This window comes from Triturus cristatus, chromosome 9 (genome assembly GCF_964204655.1).
Source record: "Triturus cristatus chromosome 9, aTriCri1.1, whole genome shotgun sequence".
NCBI classification, from domain to species: domain Eukaryota; kingdom Metazoa; phylum Chordata; class Amphibia; order Caudata; family Salamandridae; genus Triturus; species Triturus cristatus.
In genome coordinates this window covers 724598198-724615294 of record NC_140592.1, presented here as the reverse complement: position 1 = coordinate 724615294, position 17097 = coordinate 724598198, and the positions used below count along the sequence as shown (strand labels likewise).

At 43.8% G+C, this 17097-nt stretch overlaps 1 protein-coding gene across 2 annotated transcripts in view; it reads right to left on the bottom strand.

The window, feature by feature from the left end:
- MUS81 (MUS81 structure-specific endonuclease subunit) overlaps positions 1-17097 on the bottom strand; it is a 306294-nt gene that overhangs the window by 210080 nt on the left and 79117 nt on the right. For both annotated transcript variants that reach the window (XM_085625914.1, XM_085625915.1), the window contains exons 4-5: positions 6754-6911; positions 5911-6009 (exon numbers count right to left, since the gene is read on the bottom strand). In XM_085625914.1, the coding sequence (XP_085482040.1) occupies positions 5911-6009; positions 6754-6911 (257 nt within the window). The remainder of the gene's footprint in view (positions 1-5910; positions 6010-6753; positions 6912-17097) is intronic.

The following is a 17097-nucleotide window of genomic DNA, read 5'->3' as shown; positions in this document are numbered from 1 at the left end:
AGTCACCCACCAGGATGATCTCCCCTGAATAAAAGTACCCAGGGTTTGGATAAAAGCATTGAGAAATTGTTCTTGCCCTGTGCTAGGGCATATATTGTAGCTATCATGCAAAGTCTACAATGAAGATGCTCAGAGACCAAAACAAATCTACCATATTTATATGATATGTGTCCCAATGGTTGGAAGCCTAGCAATTTGTTAATAGTGCTACTCCATTATGCTACATTTTAGCTGAAAATGGGTATATTATGTGGTAGGCGTAGTGTCTAGACGGTGTTCATCCTATCTCTGCAAGTGGGTTTCTTGGAGCACAATATTATCAAATCTGCCATCCCAAATATATATCACCTTATTCTATGACCCTTTAGTGTTTTAATGTTATCATTTTGAGTACCATATTGAATTATATAGGTGGATCCATTATCCATGATGTCAGAAAATGACGATCATCGATGGGGAATGAATGTTTACCATGAAGAGCAACCATAGCATATGCCACTCCTTTGGGATACCAATAGAAGGAGGCCTGTACAGCACACCCTCTCATTAAATTATATCTGTTCTCCAGTAAAATTAAATGAAAAATGTATAGACTGCAAACCAAACATTTAAGCCAAAGAAAACTACACATACACGCTCTGGAAGGTAGATTTCTGACCTGCCCAAGATGTACTCTCATAGCATGGAAAGCATTATTCAGGTCCACGAGCAAGCATGTAGCATATAGTAAGCTAAAGCATATTAGCAAGTATAACGTAGATAATAAGAAAATAGTTACACGTTTCATACCGTGTTTCTATCCCTCAGGGGCTGGTTCAGAGGCTGTGGCTTAAGGGGCACAAGCCTGTTCATGTTTCACATCATTATGTAGCACAGTCACATTTCAACGCAGCCATAATAAAGTGAGGACTGAGGTGCTCAATGCTTGTCTTTAACATTTCGTTGGGGATTCTTGTTGTTTCAGTTGGTCCGTATGTGTTGATATCTCTACTGCCTAGAGTCCTCCGATAATTCACTGGAGGATCCCTGAATGTCGCTGCGACTATGTTCTTGTTCGGTTGTGGATAGTTGAAAGCTCAGTAGTCAAGCTACTTTTGAAAATTCTGTGAAATGGTGAGTTTTAGTTTCTAATCAAAAGCCAGCCTGGATGGGTTGGTCCATTGGTATTGGATCCAATCAGCTCAGTTTTTTCCAGTGAAAGGTTTAAATTGCTGTCTCCGAAATATGGTGGCAAGTGCAATATCCTGATATAGGGAGCAAGAATCCCCTAGGAAGGAGATCTGGTCCATTTTCAGTGCTGCAGTTAGGATAGCCTCTTTAATTCTGAAACTATGGAGCTTCACCAGAATACCCCTAGACTGTCGGGCATTAGCAGTGAATTGGGGGCCCCCTCTGTGTGCTCAGTTCATTTTAACTTCTGGGTGTCTTTCCCTCAGGATTGTCAAGAAAAGGCCTGTCACAAATGCTCCAAGTCAGTGCCCTCTGCCCCTTCTTCTAAGTCTCTTAATACAGATGTTCTCACTCAGAGACCTGTTTTCAAGGTCTTCACACTTGAGGACAGTAGATTGGAGGAGCTTGCACATGTGCGCGGAGAACTCTTGTAGATGGTCTACTTGGGAGTATGTACAACATACATGATAAACTTTCTCCTGCGTTTGACTCTATAGATGAATTTCGCTCACTTAATTTATGCATACATCTATGTATCTTCTATTCTGTGTCATCAACCTGTTAAAAAAACGCAATGTTGGAACTCATTCAACAGAATCCCAGGCATTCACAGGTATAATTAGAGTGTTGTATTATTGTAGTTGCAGGAGTAGTGCTGTACATGTAGTGTTGAAGTACAATAGCTGTACTTAGGTTGAAATTTGTGGTGAAACTTGTAGCAAGGTAGTGTTAAAGTTAAACAATTCCGTTCTTTCGTAGTATTGCAGTTATACTTGTTGGGTAGTAATAATGTCATAGAGAAGTTGTGGTAATTTGGTTGAGGCAGTTTCATCATGGAAGTGTAGAGCTATACAGATGAAAAATAGTTGTAGATGATGCTGCTGTAGCGGTCACCTGAGCATTTGAAGCTGTGTAACTGTAGCATTTCTGAGGTGAATGTGTAGAGTTGTGTTCTTGTAAATTTAAACCTGTAGAGTGCGATGTTACTGTAATGATGCGGTTGCAGAGTTATGCAGCTGCAGAATTGCACAGTTGTAGGACTGTGCACTAGTTGAATTGTAAATAAACAGTAGTAGAGTTGTAGATGCACAGCTGTAGTGCTGTCTGTCAAGTTGTAGATGTGCAACCATAGATACATGCAATAATGTGATAACATAAAAGTGGAGCATTCTACATGGGTAGAATTGTGAACTTATAGAATTGTGCTGAAAATAAGGAGGTGTAGTTTTGTTTTGTTGCTGTCGCTGAGTTCTGTAATTGTAGTGTTGTGCTGTTCCACAGGAGCAATCCAGTTCAGTGACAGGAGGTGCCATTCACCACTAGAAGATGCACACCTCAACCAAAACAAGTCCTTGGCACAAACCTCGATACTTTAAAGTCCTGGATGTCAGGGAATTTCTTGATTCTCAATCCAGAAAAAAGGATACTCACCATCCGCAAACACAAAATGAGACTTGACCTGACCCAGAGTATTGAACTCAATGTGGACGGCTTCCCTCCCCCCTTTCTCAAATCAATAGACTTACTACTGGATTCCACTCTCACTCACTCCACATATCAACCTTATGGTTACATATCAAACATATGGCCAAACATTTCCCACATGAAACAAAACACTTTTCCACAGACCACCCAAGAACAGTGAAGTCAAGCTTCGGCTTTTTGCTCATTTCGTGGACTTTGGCAATGACTCACAGGAGGGTACGCTGTTAAATGCACTTGCCTCTCTTAAAGTCATCCTATAATTGGCAGCAAGACTCATTGCATTCCACAAGAACATTCGGCCCATCTCATCAATTTTGAAAGAACTAGATTTGAAACCTGAATCAAATTCAAAGTTTGCTCTTCGAATCTGCAACAATTCATGGCAGCAAACCAAAAGTTAGCATAACTGCTCAACGATTCAGGAGGCTCAGGTGGGTCTCAGAAGAAAAAAATACAACTTGCTGGAAACACCAAGGTTCAAAACATTACAAGCACATAAATCAGTATTTCTCGAGTGCTTTAAGTACCTACTGTAACTCCTTTTAGTTGCGGTCTAGACTCAACCACTCATTCTTTCCATCCATTTCTGAAGTGATGAAAATCATTAGCTTTTGTGATTTTGCCTCGACAATTTCATCTTGCAATAAAGTGGCCTACCTTTGTCTATTTTGCTCTCTATATTTTTGCTTTTTATTTTGTAAAGTGCACCAGTATTGTGTGGGCTCCAGCACTGATATTTACAAATACTAAATAAATAAACAGAACTTCTGTGTCTTCTTTATATCAGCTTTTTCTCAGATGATGACTGTGTCTCTTGCATGTGTCATGGTCATTATTTAACTACTCAGATTCCAGACTTCTGAAAGTTCTAATTTTACACTGTAATTTTACTTCTCAGGCTTTTACAACAAGTCTACTGGATCTCACTGTCTACTGTTTATTACCCCTACAATCTAGTACAATTAATCTATTGTTCTAGTCTTACTTCCTTTTTCCTACTTTGTTTCCAGTCATCTTATCTCCTTTCACATGTCATGTTTTCCTTCCCTGTCTAATTGGTTCAAACAAGGCAAACACAGTGCCCCAATATAAGCCTTGTAAATAACCAAAAGCAAGAATGGCTCCACAGATGCTAATCTCACTACACTGGCCCATCAATTCAAGCACCATATATTTTAAGATTGGGAAGCCTGATTCATAAGGCCACACACCTATGTCGAGTATGGCAAATATTTTGTGTGATAATAATGTGTGTTATGTACAAGAGAGCATACATAGCTTGACTGCATATAAACATGACTGTGTTTAATGTTGGAGAACGCGTGTAATACAGGCTTCTCCAAATGGTAGCTCTGGAGCTACTGGTAGGTCTCCAGCAATCTAGAGGCAGGTCTCCTATATGCAGCCCAGCCTATTATATTCAAAGTATTGTTTATGGTGAGTTATTATATATGTATCACACAATTGTACAGTGTGTATTTGAGATGAACATTTTAGTATTTTCAGAAGTCATAATCTGATGTTTGGAGAAACATGGTTTTCCCAAAATATATAAAGCAGATATTTGGCTAATAAAACACGCAATTTTACTAATATTAGTTTGTTGGAGCCAGGGACACTGTGGCTATGGCTGTCATGCATAACCTAAGAAGAGGCATTGGAAATTGGAAAAAAAAAACTTTTTACATTACTGCTGCCAACCTTATTGGATACTTTGAGGTGATCACTGTTGCTAAACTTCCATGGGGTGGCCACTAACATAATCTTGTCTAACATGGTCACTATTGCAACACTAATGATATTAATCTCAGGATGATTTTCATTGAACATAAGTATCTCTTATTACAGAAAAGGTTGGAGACCCCTGGGTTGAAGGGCATAGGATCTTGAAAAGCACACTATCTGAATTGCAATACCCATAAGCATGTGCTTGATCGCCATGTCTTCAGTTTAGGAACTAAGAGGACAGAGAAGGAAAACATTCTACTTCTCTAATGAATGCGTTGTAATCACGACTGCCAGCAAAGACGACCTTGCAGAGATCCATCTTGGAAGGAAGAAGAAAAAGTAGCAATAACTTTCATTGCTTCTGCAAAGGGGCATCGTTCAAGGCATATTTTTGTAAGAACGCAGGAGCAACGCACAAGTGACTTTCCTCACTCCTTATGACATCAGTAGTGATAAAGATGCGTGAGCTACTGATGCAGGGTATGGTTAGGCACATGGATTGGATGCTGTGGGGTGATGCTGAAGTGCTTCATTCCGACTCCTGACCCAATGACAGAATAAGGTAGAAGGAAAACCTATACTTAGCTTAGGTAATATTTACTTAGTAAACTTATATCACTATATTAAGCTTGATAGCTGACAACATTATAGAAAACTATCAGGTTAGAGCAGCAGCAGCTCCTCCACAAGAGCGGAGGAGCTTCGCCCTGCCTGCTGCGAGCACAGCAGGCAAACACACACACAAATAAAATCGCACAATAATGACATTTTATTTTGCCACCAGCTTGCGCTGTGTACAGAGTGAGGCAGGGGGCGGGCTGAATCCAGCTATTGCAGGATTACTGTTGCCCCTTTCAGTTTGCATGTCGAGTTGACCGGCAGGCTACCTACATCCAGCCAGACATGCGCACTGAAGACCCAGCAATCCCCGGGCTGTGAAACAGCCTGGGTTTGCTGGCACAGGCCCCCAGCCTCAAAATGAGCACGGGGTTAGCCTGCTACCACCAATCCTGCAGCTGGTCCTACGCTGATGAGAGCAGCTCCAGGATTGGTTGGATTCGCATTCCACTGGGCAGGAAGGAAGTCCTTCCATTCCTGCTTGTGGATGCCGCAGAGAAGTGCGGTATTTATGGTGAGTTTGGCGCCATCACGCCCCATCATATTTTATAACCCGTAGCCGCCACTGGGTTAGGGACGTGTGATGAAATGATTGGGGCCCATCTAACGAGTTCCCTAAATAGCATATTACCTACTGAGGGGTTTATTATAACTATGATCATTTTGATACACAAGATATGTAGATAAATAATATATAATAAATAATCAAAGGACTGTAAAATAGCAATGAGTGTGGGATCTATATAAAACATTAAAATAAATGACTCAAAAACAGAGGTTTGCACTGATGGAGACTGAGCAAAAGAGTTGATGAGAAAGTCACACAGAATCAGTGATAGGATATGAATGGGGGACAGACAAATGGAAACAAATGTGTCACGCAGAAGCATATAGGGAATATAGGGTTACCTTGCTGTCCTGGAGGAGAGACAATAGTACTGCATATCCCCCAGAGCGTTTCTGAGGAACATACTCGCGTGGCTTCTTCGAAGTACCAGTTTTCTTTTTCTGAAAGTAAGCAAAGGCAGACCATGGTCACTACAATGCTTAAGTCAGTCTAGATATACAGGTCCTTAAAAATAACTTGTAAGATTTGAAACACCTGTTAAGCTACTGACCAGATCTACATAGGACAGGCAGCAGGCAGGCAACCACATAACTCACAAATGTCAATAACCAAAGCACTCCTCCAGCAATCAGGGTTTAGCCAATGGAACTTACCAGAATAAAACTTTCACAGTCAAGTGCTAGTTCTGGTCTGCAGCATTCCCACAACAACGTGTACAGCAGACAGTCTCAAAAGCCAAGTGTCCCAACAGACAATAGGGAAGTCACAGGTTCTAATTTTATGTGTAAGAGCAGACTCGTGACTATTATAGTGTGAACATTTTTATTGTTCTGCTCATTAAAGGCACACATTTCTATAGCATCACACTCAAATGAGGATCACAAATGAAGGATAGAGAAATATTTCACTCACTGACTGTGCAAGACCTCCTAAACCGATCAATAATCGTTATATAAACATCCATATTCAAGTGGGCACTACATCTGGTGACTTGGTGAAGAAGACAATGGGGTTGAAAGAAGATTACAATACACCCTTAATTTACCATGTGCCCAGGTTTACATGTTAGCTAGAAGCCTCACTAAAGAGTGGGCCTTATATGGAAAGACAAGATAAAGACACAACAAAATTCCAGTTATAAGGAGGGAGAGACAGAATAATTCTGGATATGAGGAAGGACTTACAGAGGGACCAGTAGGCTCGCTGTCTGAATCAAGCACAGATATGTCATCATTAGGCTGTGCAAATAATAAACCTTCAGGCTGTTTGGGGTTCTTTTTCTTCTTTTTGCTGCTTGCTGATGAACTTGACACAGCCAAGTTATGAATTGGAGCGTCTGCACCTAAAATTCAATATGAAAATTTATTTGGAAGCGTTAACAAGCAATACTATGTAAAGAAAAGTTGCCTACTTGTAATCCCTGTTTTCATTCATGGACAGTCACATGTGAAAATATAGTTCAATCTTCAAGGATATCAGAGAGAATTTCTTGATGAAGAGGTGGCTTTCACATGTTGCTCCATCAGTAGGCAGAACATCTTCAACACCGAAAAAAAGAGCCATAGAAAGTGAGACACTCATTAAGTCCTCCTAGTAATAGCTAACCTCCTCCACTGCCTCTCAGGGTAATTGCTACCACCACTGGAACAAGATAAGCACTGATGATCAAGTTCTCTCGAAGGTGAAGAACTGGTATGATCAGCATCTGCTTTGTCTTTTACAATACACAAATATTATCTACACTTTTATGTTAATACAGTCTCAAATACATTATAAATGGAGATACATAGTTCATGGTGCGTGTTAATTGAGTATGTATCGTTAGCCAGACATGCATGTCATAGAAAATGAGTTGAAGGGCCCACCCATATTGATTAACTATACAAAGACACAGAAGAAATAGGAAATCACGTCTAGCTAGAACATACCAACTCCACAAAATAGTGATAAAACTAAGACCAATGTCCTGTTACGACTTTCTCCAACTAAAGCTTATCAAACGGTAATATTCAGCCTCTTGAGCTAAAATAGTAAAAGATCATCAACACATCCTTAAAACAAAGACTGGTTCTCAGCCAGTCAGAAAACAGGGCAAATCTCACCAACACTACAAAAATGAAACATGGACCCAGTAATCCTAACCAATTACAGGCTGATCACACATTTATCATGTCTCAGTAAGAAAAATTGAGAAATGTGTGTCCAACCAATTAACAGCATAAACAAAAACTCCCTACTGTCAGACAGTCAGGGTTTCAAGAAAGCTTTGGTCCCGAAACTGTAGGTCTGAATGTTCTTGATGAAATCTACTGAATACAGGACAACAGGGTGCAGTTTTCTTAATTATTAGATCTTTCAGCAGTAGTCAACATTATTTGTTTTTATAAATATGTTTATTAATAACTTTTGTTCGATTTCAATACACATCAAATAAACATTTGGCACATATAAGGCAACCATACAATTCACATCTCTCCATTGTTTACAAAGTACTCGCGTTTCCAGCAACATCAATATGCATCCATTTGAAATCACGGCAGTAAGTCCACATTAAGCACATCCTCCCGCCTCCCCCACGGATATATATATGTTCATTAGAGTTTATCCCTTTCCGAGGCCTATTTGTTGACCCGTCTTGGGCCTCGTCGTGCTCTAGTCCTGAATGTCTAAGCCAGGGACACCAAATCTTAAAAACATTTTAGGGCACCCTCTCATTTTATATGTCACACGCTCCACCCTCATGTACATGTCCATTCCTTCTCTCCATTCCCTCAGAGTTGGGACCTCTTGCGCACCCCATTTCTTGTCTCTCATAGCTACCGTCATCCCCAAGTTACACAAGACAAGACTCCTCCTGGGCAGGTCTATGTCCGAAGGTATGCCAAGCAACACATATTTGGTGTCTCTCGGAAGCTGGTACTCAAGTATCTCGCTTAATTATCCCATTATATTGACCCAATGTCTTTGTATGTGTATGCATTCTTTTAAACCAAGGAGAGGGGCTCTAATAATCCAAAGGGACAGAGCGCATAGGTAACTTAATAGTTAAAAATCAAATTTTCCCTTTGGAAATCCTTTTTCAATCTTGTCCACTCATATACCTGGTATTTCACTCACAACTCAATTATTCAATAAGAATTAAAAATCGAAGCTCTACTCAGAATGTGTAAGCACTTATGTGCACATTTAATAAGCAATATCAAAAATTGAATAAAATGTACAATAAAAAACAAATATCCTCATGAACATCATTATAATAAAATTGTTAAAAACATATGAAATAGCTCATCAACAACAGTTCAATTGAAAGCAATCCCCGGACAGGAAAATTATACGAGACAGTACATTTTGTCTTATAACTGTTAATTCGAGACTTGCTGTAGGCAGCGCCCTGCAGGGGAAGAAAAGCTTCCCTGTCTTTTTAATGGCCGCTGACTCTTCTCAAATTTAACACGGATAGCGTTCATGATGATATTTGTTTTTTGCAAGTGAAATACCAGGTATATGAGTGGAGAAGATTGAAAAAGGATTTCCAAAGGGAAAATTAGATTTTTAACTATTGTGTATGCATTCCCACAATGTATGTACAAATGTGCCGGTCTCTGTCTCGCAGTGAAGGCAGTCAGGGGATTCTGCCTGCCCCATTTTGTAGAGACGGGATCTTGTTATGTACATTCTGTGGAGTATTTTAAATTGGATTAAACGTAATCTCAGTTTGATTTTTCTCAGGTATATTAGCGCCGCCTCCCAGTCTATATCCTCTAAGTTGCCCAAGGCAGCCTCCCATTTTCACTTCAGATCCACCATATTATCTGGGGTGTTATTAATAAGTGTCTTCTAGGTCCAGGAAACCGCCTTTTCTGATATTCTTCCTTTCAAAAGTCTATCCTCTGGCGGCGTAAAATTCAGGGGTACCGGCAATTGTCTATCCCCTCAGTGGTCCACGCATGTTGTAGTTGCATATATTTATACCTTTGTCTATCTCCCATTTGGAATTCTTGCTGCAAGGCTTCAAACGAGATCCTGGAGCCTTTTTTTATTATGTCTTCAACTTTCGAAATTCCTATCCTGTCCCAGTCTTTGAACTCTTCCAGTTTCCCAATTTCCGGGAGACGCGTACCTTTCCATAGTGGGGCCTGCCTCATTATCTTCTTGTCCCAGCCCATTTGCCTTTCTGCCGACCTCCATACCTCCAATGCCTTCTGAGCTGCCAGTAGCAGGTGTCTGACTATCCTCCCTCCATATATGTAATGTAAAAGGGAGTCTGCCTCAAACTGTCCTTGTTCCAATGCGTATGTCGGGTGTGTTCTTGGCAGGTGTCCCCACTCATATATTATTATAAGATGCACAGCCCAGTAATACGATCTAATGTCTGGGAGGGCTATACCCTCATTATATTGATTGCGCTGCAGTGTGTGAAGCGCGATGCGTGGTTGCCCCCATCCCACAAGAGTGTGCGCACCCCACTGTCTATTGCTCCGAATACATCCTCCGGAATCGTATAATGTGCATTCTGTAAAATATATAAAAGCATGGGGAGCGTGATCATCTTGTACATCGCTGCTCTGCCTAATATGTTAGGGGTAAGCGTCTCCATCTTTCCACATGTGCATGGAAGTCTGCTACAACTCTTCGTATATTTCGTGTGAGCCATTGCGGAATATCTGTGGATGCATACATCCCTAAATACTTAAACCCTTCTGTAGTTTCTTGTAGTTCCCTAGAGAGGTCATACAGCTCATGGGGTCCACCCACCGGGTAAAGGACTGATTTGCCCCAATTAATCTTATAGCCCACGTGTTCTCCGTATTTCTCTAATATTTGGAAGAGGGTTGGAATCGTGGATGTGGGATCAGTAACCTACAAAAGGACGTTGTCCGCATACAATGAGATGCGTTCTTCGAATCCATGTGCCGTGAATCCGTTTACCTTCGGATGTGATCTTATTATGCACGCTAGTGGTTCCAAAGTCAACGCAAGAGCATCGGGGATAGTGGACACCCTTGTCTAGTTCCCCTCTCTATTTCAAACTCCTCTGACATCGTCCCATTGACCCACATCCTCGCCTTCGGTGCCCTATAAAGTAGCTCGACCCACGATATAAATTTGGGACCAAATCCAAACCTTTTTAATGTCTGTCACATGAAAGGCCAGTGAACAGCATCAAATGTTTGTTCTGCGTCCAATGAAAACAGAAATTGTGTCTCCGGTCTGCCTTGGACCGTACTTATTCAATTTGCTAGTCATCGTAAGTTAAATCTCCTCGCCCTTCCTGGCATAAATCCCGACTGGTCTTCGTGTATTAGTGAGGTAACCACTGCAGTCAGCCTATTAGCTAAGATGGATGCCAAAATCTTCACCTCCACATTTAGGAGAGAGATTGGCCGGTATGCGCCACAGTCCGTTGCCGGTCTCCCTTGTTTATGGATTACCACTACCGTAGAATTTCGCAAGTCAGGGGGTACGATACCGTCACCTTGGGCTGCCTAGAACATCTCAAGGAGGTATGTTCCCAGGAGAGCGGAATTAGCCTTAAAGAATTTCGTGAGTAGAGCAGTGGGTCCGGGGGTTTTCCCTGACTTCTATTTATGTATGGTCCCTGTTACCTCCTCTAGCGTAAGCTCTGCCTCTAGTTCTTCCCAGTGTTCTGGGGACAAGATTGGCAGGTCTATCTCGTTAAGGTAATCCTGGATCTGAGTAACTCCCACCTGTTTCTTGGTTTTGTAAAGGGTGGCATAATATCCTGCAAAGGCATTAGCCATGTCTCTTGCTGAGGTGAGGTTCTACCCTTCCCTCTGGATGGTGTGTACCCATCAGGCTTTTGTCTCTTTCCTGCCCAGCCATGATAATAGCTTCCCCCCCTATCCCCTGTTTCGTAGAGGCGGTGTCTCGTAGCAAGATACATCAGTTTCGCTTCTTGACGTGCCAGCGATTGGTATTCCGTATGTGTTATTTCTATCTGGTGGATGATGGATTGGCTGGGCTCACCCCCTATATCCTGCTCCAATTGCCAGAGTTTATATTCGAGAGTCTCCATTGCTGGCGTCTCTTTCTTGTTCTTATGTGCAATCACATTTTGTGCTCTGTCTCTTAACACAGTAAATACCTCCCATAAAACCACTGCTGAAGGTACTGATCCTTTATTTTCTAGGAAATACAGCTCCAATTCTACCCTAAACTCATTTGCTATCTGCAGGTCTCTGAGTTCCCAGGCGTTTAGTCTCCCCCCTCCCTTCTCTCCACAGGTTCCTCCGCCCGTCACCATACCCAGTTCGCCTGCTGGAACAAAAAAATGATCAAGTCTAGAGAACACCCGATGGTCACCAGAGAAGTAGGAGTATGCCCGATCCATTGGGTGATGTCTGCGCCAAATATCCTGTAAGCCCAGGGTACCGGAGAATTCGGCCAACATTGTGGTCCCCTTCCCTCCACCAGTCTCACCCGATCTATTCAAGCTGGGGTCTACCACATCGTTAAAATCTCCACCCACTATATGTAAGGGGGAGTCTGCGGTCAGCAGGATTTCTGTCACCTTCTCGAGTGTCTGTCGTTGTAGCCGTGGGGGTGCATAAAAACTAACCAGTGTAATGTCCCTGTGGCCTCATATTCCCTATACTGCCAGGTATGTGCCATTCGGATCGGTCCATGTGTTGGGAGGTATGAAAGGGCACGGTTTTCCTAATAAGGATGGCCACCCCCCAAGAGCCCAAAGTAAACCCCCTCGTGGGCCAGGGCAGTATACATGCCTCTCCACAAGAAGGCACATTGCGTCCCTCTCAAGTGTGTCTCCTGGAGAAGCACTTTAACTGGCTTCAGTGTCTTTAAATATCTATATATCAGGCCTCTTTGAATTTGGCTCCCCAGTCCATTAGCGTTCCATGTCAGTACTGTGTAATCTTCATCAGCAATTGTCCGTGAAGTCGTTTCCACCATATCTGTTCTGTATGTCATGTCTCGACGTGTTGTTTGTAACTAGATGTGTGTTGGTGTGCTTCTCTGTGCCGTTGCTAATGTTAAAGTTCCCTCTATATGTGCCATCCCGCAGAACCTGACCCCCCAACTCCACCCTCCCCACTCTCTCCCACTTCCAACGCATTTTCCCCCAAATGTCAACATGACAACTGTGTTGTAGGATTAGCCTGAGCGGCCTATGTACCCTCCCCCCTACTGCTCCCTCCCCAACAATAAGTTGATTAGTCAAAATAGAAAACTTGCAGGACTCCCAGCCCAAACTCAGGACTACCCCAAACAAGGCTTTAACAGTCTCAACCGGCACCTCGTGCTCTCTTACTGTCCCTCGGCATCCGGCATGCGCTGGATCTTCAGCCTTCTTCACTCCCGTCTGGCGATGCAGGTCGTGGTGGTTTCCCAACCTCATCTGCAACCTCTGGCTCCCCTTGTCGATTAATTTCTTGCAGTAATGGGTGGTCACTGTCTAACTCCCCTGAACGTTCGCGATCTGGCGGAACTGGTGAGACTTGTCTCCTTGGTCGACCTACCGTCCGTGGCAATTTTGTAGGTTCCAGCATCCAGTACTCTTCTGAGTCTAGGTCTCTACTTGTTAGTTCCCCTGTTGCACCAAGTCTCCTGAGTGTACTGTCTTGATACTTCGGGGCATGTCCCAGGCGACGTTTGGTCTTGGATCTCGCAATTCTGGGCCTTACTACTGTCTCTGGAGCACGGCACTGAGAATTTCATTGTTCTGTCCCTCGCATTTCAGGAAGCCGCTCCTCGACCCACGACCAGGCCTCTTCATGTGTCTGAAAAAAGAATGTTTTGGATTGGAACATGAATTTGAGCTTGGCCGGGAAAAGTAGCATATATTGGATTTGGAGGCTTCTCAGTTTTTCCTTAACAGAATCAAAGGTTCTTCTCAGTTTCTTGACTTCCCTAGAATAGTCCGGGAACACCATTATTTTCGCGTTTTCCATCCGGACCTCCCTCAGGAGCCTCATTTCGCGTAGTATGAGGTCTCTGTCTTGGTAGTTTAAGAAGCGAGCTATGAATGGTCTGGGGGGCGGCCTCATTGGAGGCCTGGAAGCCGGCATTCTGTGTGCCCGCTCTATCACGAAGCAGGTGGAGAATTGGGCATTTGTGAGGGTGTCCTTTAGCCATTTGAGAAGAAATGTACCCATGTCCATCCCTTCAATACCCTCCGGAAAGCCTATAAAGCGCAGATGGTTTCTTCTCGCTTGATTTTCGACGTCATCCACTTTCCACATTGTCTACTTCAAGGAGATCTTTAGCTTAGTGACGTCTCCCTTGAAGTTGTGTACTATGTCTTCCCTTTCTGACATATGCTGTTCCGCTTGCATCACTCTCTCTGCTACATTGTGGAGGTCTTGCCTCAACTGTCACATCAGTACGTACTTCAGCTATTCTGCCTTCCAATGCCTTCCTGGATGCTTGTATTACCTGTAGAAGAGCTGCGATGTCTAGCATAGAAAAGGGATGTCCGGTCGCCTCAGGTAGCGGGGCTGCCAATTTGGTATATCTGTCCATCTTCCCTTGTCTTTGGGGCTTCGGGTTCCTATCTTTGGCCGTTATTAAGCTGTCTCCCTGTACCTCTATGACACTGTCTGGTCGCATCCGGGGTGTTCGCCCGTCCAGCCAGCTCTTGTACTTGGTTCGGTGCTCTATCGCCGAGGGGCCTCTAACCTTTTAGCTCTCAATCACTGCAGCCAAAGGAGGCGGTAGCCCCCCAGGCAGGTGCCTGCCTTCCACCAGTTACCAGCTCCACCACTTCCAGGGTCCCCCGGTTTGTCTGTGGTCAGTCTCTGAGTTCCCTGGCCTGGGAGGACCCCGGTGATTCTTCAGTGTTTATTCGGGCTGACAATATTCCTTCTATGGCATCTGCCTCTTCTGCCCCTCTCTGTCAAGTGGTGAGTTTGCCTCACGCGGGAGGAAAGGTTACAGTTCCACCCCCTTCTCCCGCGTACCTCCTACGTAGTGTGGACCACAGGTTCTCTCTTGTCAATGGCCAAAGTCAATGGAGTCCCTTCTAAACCTAGAGGTGGTGGTTCTTTATGTTGCTTCCTCTGTGCAGCTAGCTGGGGCAAACTCTCACCTCATGGGGCAGGCTAATTTGATCAAGGTTCTAATAAGCAGGTCATTCCAGTTGCTGGGCTTCAAAGGTCTGTAAAGCAGGATACTCTTACGGATACTTCTGCTTATTAATGGCCCTGTGCGGTTTACTTTTTCCACATTCCCAGCATCGCAGTTCTGCAAAAGTTTCCCAGTCTGGTGGGTAAGTAGCAGCAAATGCAGAACCTCCATTCCTTACTCTTCTCTCCTGCAAGAGGGAGGGGCAGGGGGTGGTATGGAACTCAACTTTAAGAGAGTAGAAGCACTAAACACTGTTATGGTCAATAAGACCAGTAGTAAAAGTTCCTTACCTTTAGTCATGCGCTTTCTGGTGGATACGCTACCTAACCCAAGATTCCTCACCTTGTGAATACTCCTAGGCACCAGACTGTGTCTGGAGATTTTCCTCAGCAATTCCCTCACATGTCGGTATATGGCGCTGTGCAGCTCTACGCTGGGTCCACCCTGCCCCAGAAATTAGATTGGGCCACTATATAAATGCCACCTTTGTGCGTCGACGTCAGTTTCTTTCTTTCAGCACATTTAGATGTGGATCTGGAGCTCGTTCCTTGGTTTCCGCCACCTGACAGAAAACTTTTCAAATCTTTTCTAGAGTGCAAGAGCCATGTCTCTCCCAAAAAGGAGAGGATTTAAACCCTATAAGAATTGCCAGAAACAGGTGCCAGTGACAGACCCACAAGACCCTACAATTCAGGTTGGTAGGACTGGAGTTCTCCAGCTGGAAGAGGGGGCATGGTAGTTTCACTCTGGCAGGAGAACGTGAGCTACATTAAAAGGACCTACCCAATTACCTTGTCCTACCCACACTGACAACTGGTTTCGGGAAGGGGAAGCGTAGAGGTGCATGTGCAGAACTGTGTGTCCAAGATGGACACTGATAGCCTCACACAAAAGCAATCGCCATCTTGAGCAACTTACACCTGTGGAGCAAAATAGACTGAAAATGAATTTGTCCAGGCATACAAGTGATACCACAACACACACACACCTTCCATGTATGTCCCAAACATAATGAAAGCAAAGGATCCTCATTTATATGTGGCAACACAGACTATACCTGGGGGAGGCAGCAGGCAGTCCACCACACAGGTACAGATAACGAGTCTCCTAACTATAAATTATGACACCTCCCAGTCAGCCCACACAAATCCTGATAGAGAGAACAGTATTCTCGCTCGCAAAAAGAGATGCTCGCCAAATCTTCCCTTCAACATAAGAACCCAACTCAGTGGTCTCACAAATGTAAAATAGAACTAACTCGTGAACTTTGATGCCTGTATTGTTAACTGAGGAATAACACACACCACTATCCATAAAAATGTACAAGAGCAGGAAAGTACGGCTTCAAAAGATTATGCTGAGGACTTTCGACCCAAAAAGGGAAGATAGAATGGCTTGATGGAAACAGCACCACTGAGAAACATAAAAATCTGAAGGGATTTTAAAGCTGTGCAGCATCTGCAGAGGGCATTGTGGAAAGGCTGGGAAATGCTGCAAGACAGTACATCTCAGAGTGAGTTGGGTGAGAGCACTAGAGCAGGGTAAGAATTAAGAGTTATGGATATGGAGGATGACAGTGTGAGGGAATAGGGATCTGAAAGAATGACCAAAGTGATTCCTAGGGAAGGGAAAAGAGAAGGCAGTATGAAGGCTGAGATAGCCATCAGACATCTTGGGAAGGCTGACATCATGGACTCCGGTCATAGAGGGCATTGGTCATATCAATAATAGATGTTGACACATGTTAACAGCATGGTAGCATGTCAGGGGCGTGGCTTCAATGGCCAAAATGGCAGACACGCCTTAACGCTGCTCCACCACCCATCCCCATGGGACCCTACGGGGCCATGGGGCTTGCTGAGTGCACTCGGTGTCATGGGTGCAGCTGACGCTAATACATGAAGTGAGGTAAAACCTGTGACTCCTGGATCCTGGGATGACACATCTCCTCTGCTCTTCACACTTTAGTACACTGATCGGAGGCTCCTCGGCCTGCACCACCAGAGCTCCATGTACTGCTGGACATAACTATGAACACAGGTCAATGACTGGAGCTCTGTATTGCCCTAGAAGTTGAATGTTCATTTCTGATTCATGCTACTAGTGAACATCTAACTCCCTTCTGGATGCGCGAGGGCGGTGCTCTGCCTTCCCCCGCCCCTATAATCTACACACCTTTGGGCACCGTGTTTTGGCCGCTACGGCCCTTGAATCCTATGGGCCTTCCTGCACTGAGCTGAATCACAGCACACTGGTGTGCCACCATAAGAACATTATCACATTGTCAAGTATCAACTCCCACCAGCAGGCTGTATACGCCCAATTGCTGGATTGAATCAAACTGTGCAGAGTTGCAGCAGTGTGGTAGAGATGGGTCACACCTGAAATACTAACTCCAGAGTCTCATTGCGCTCTTCGTCGAC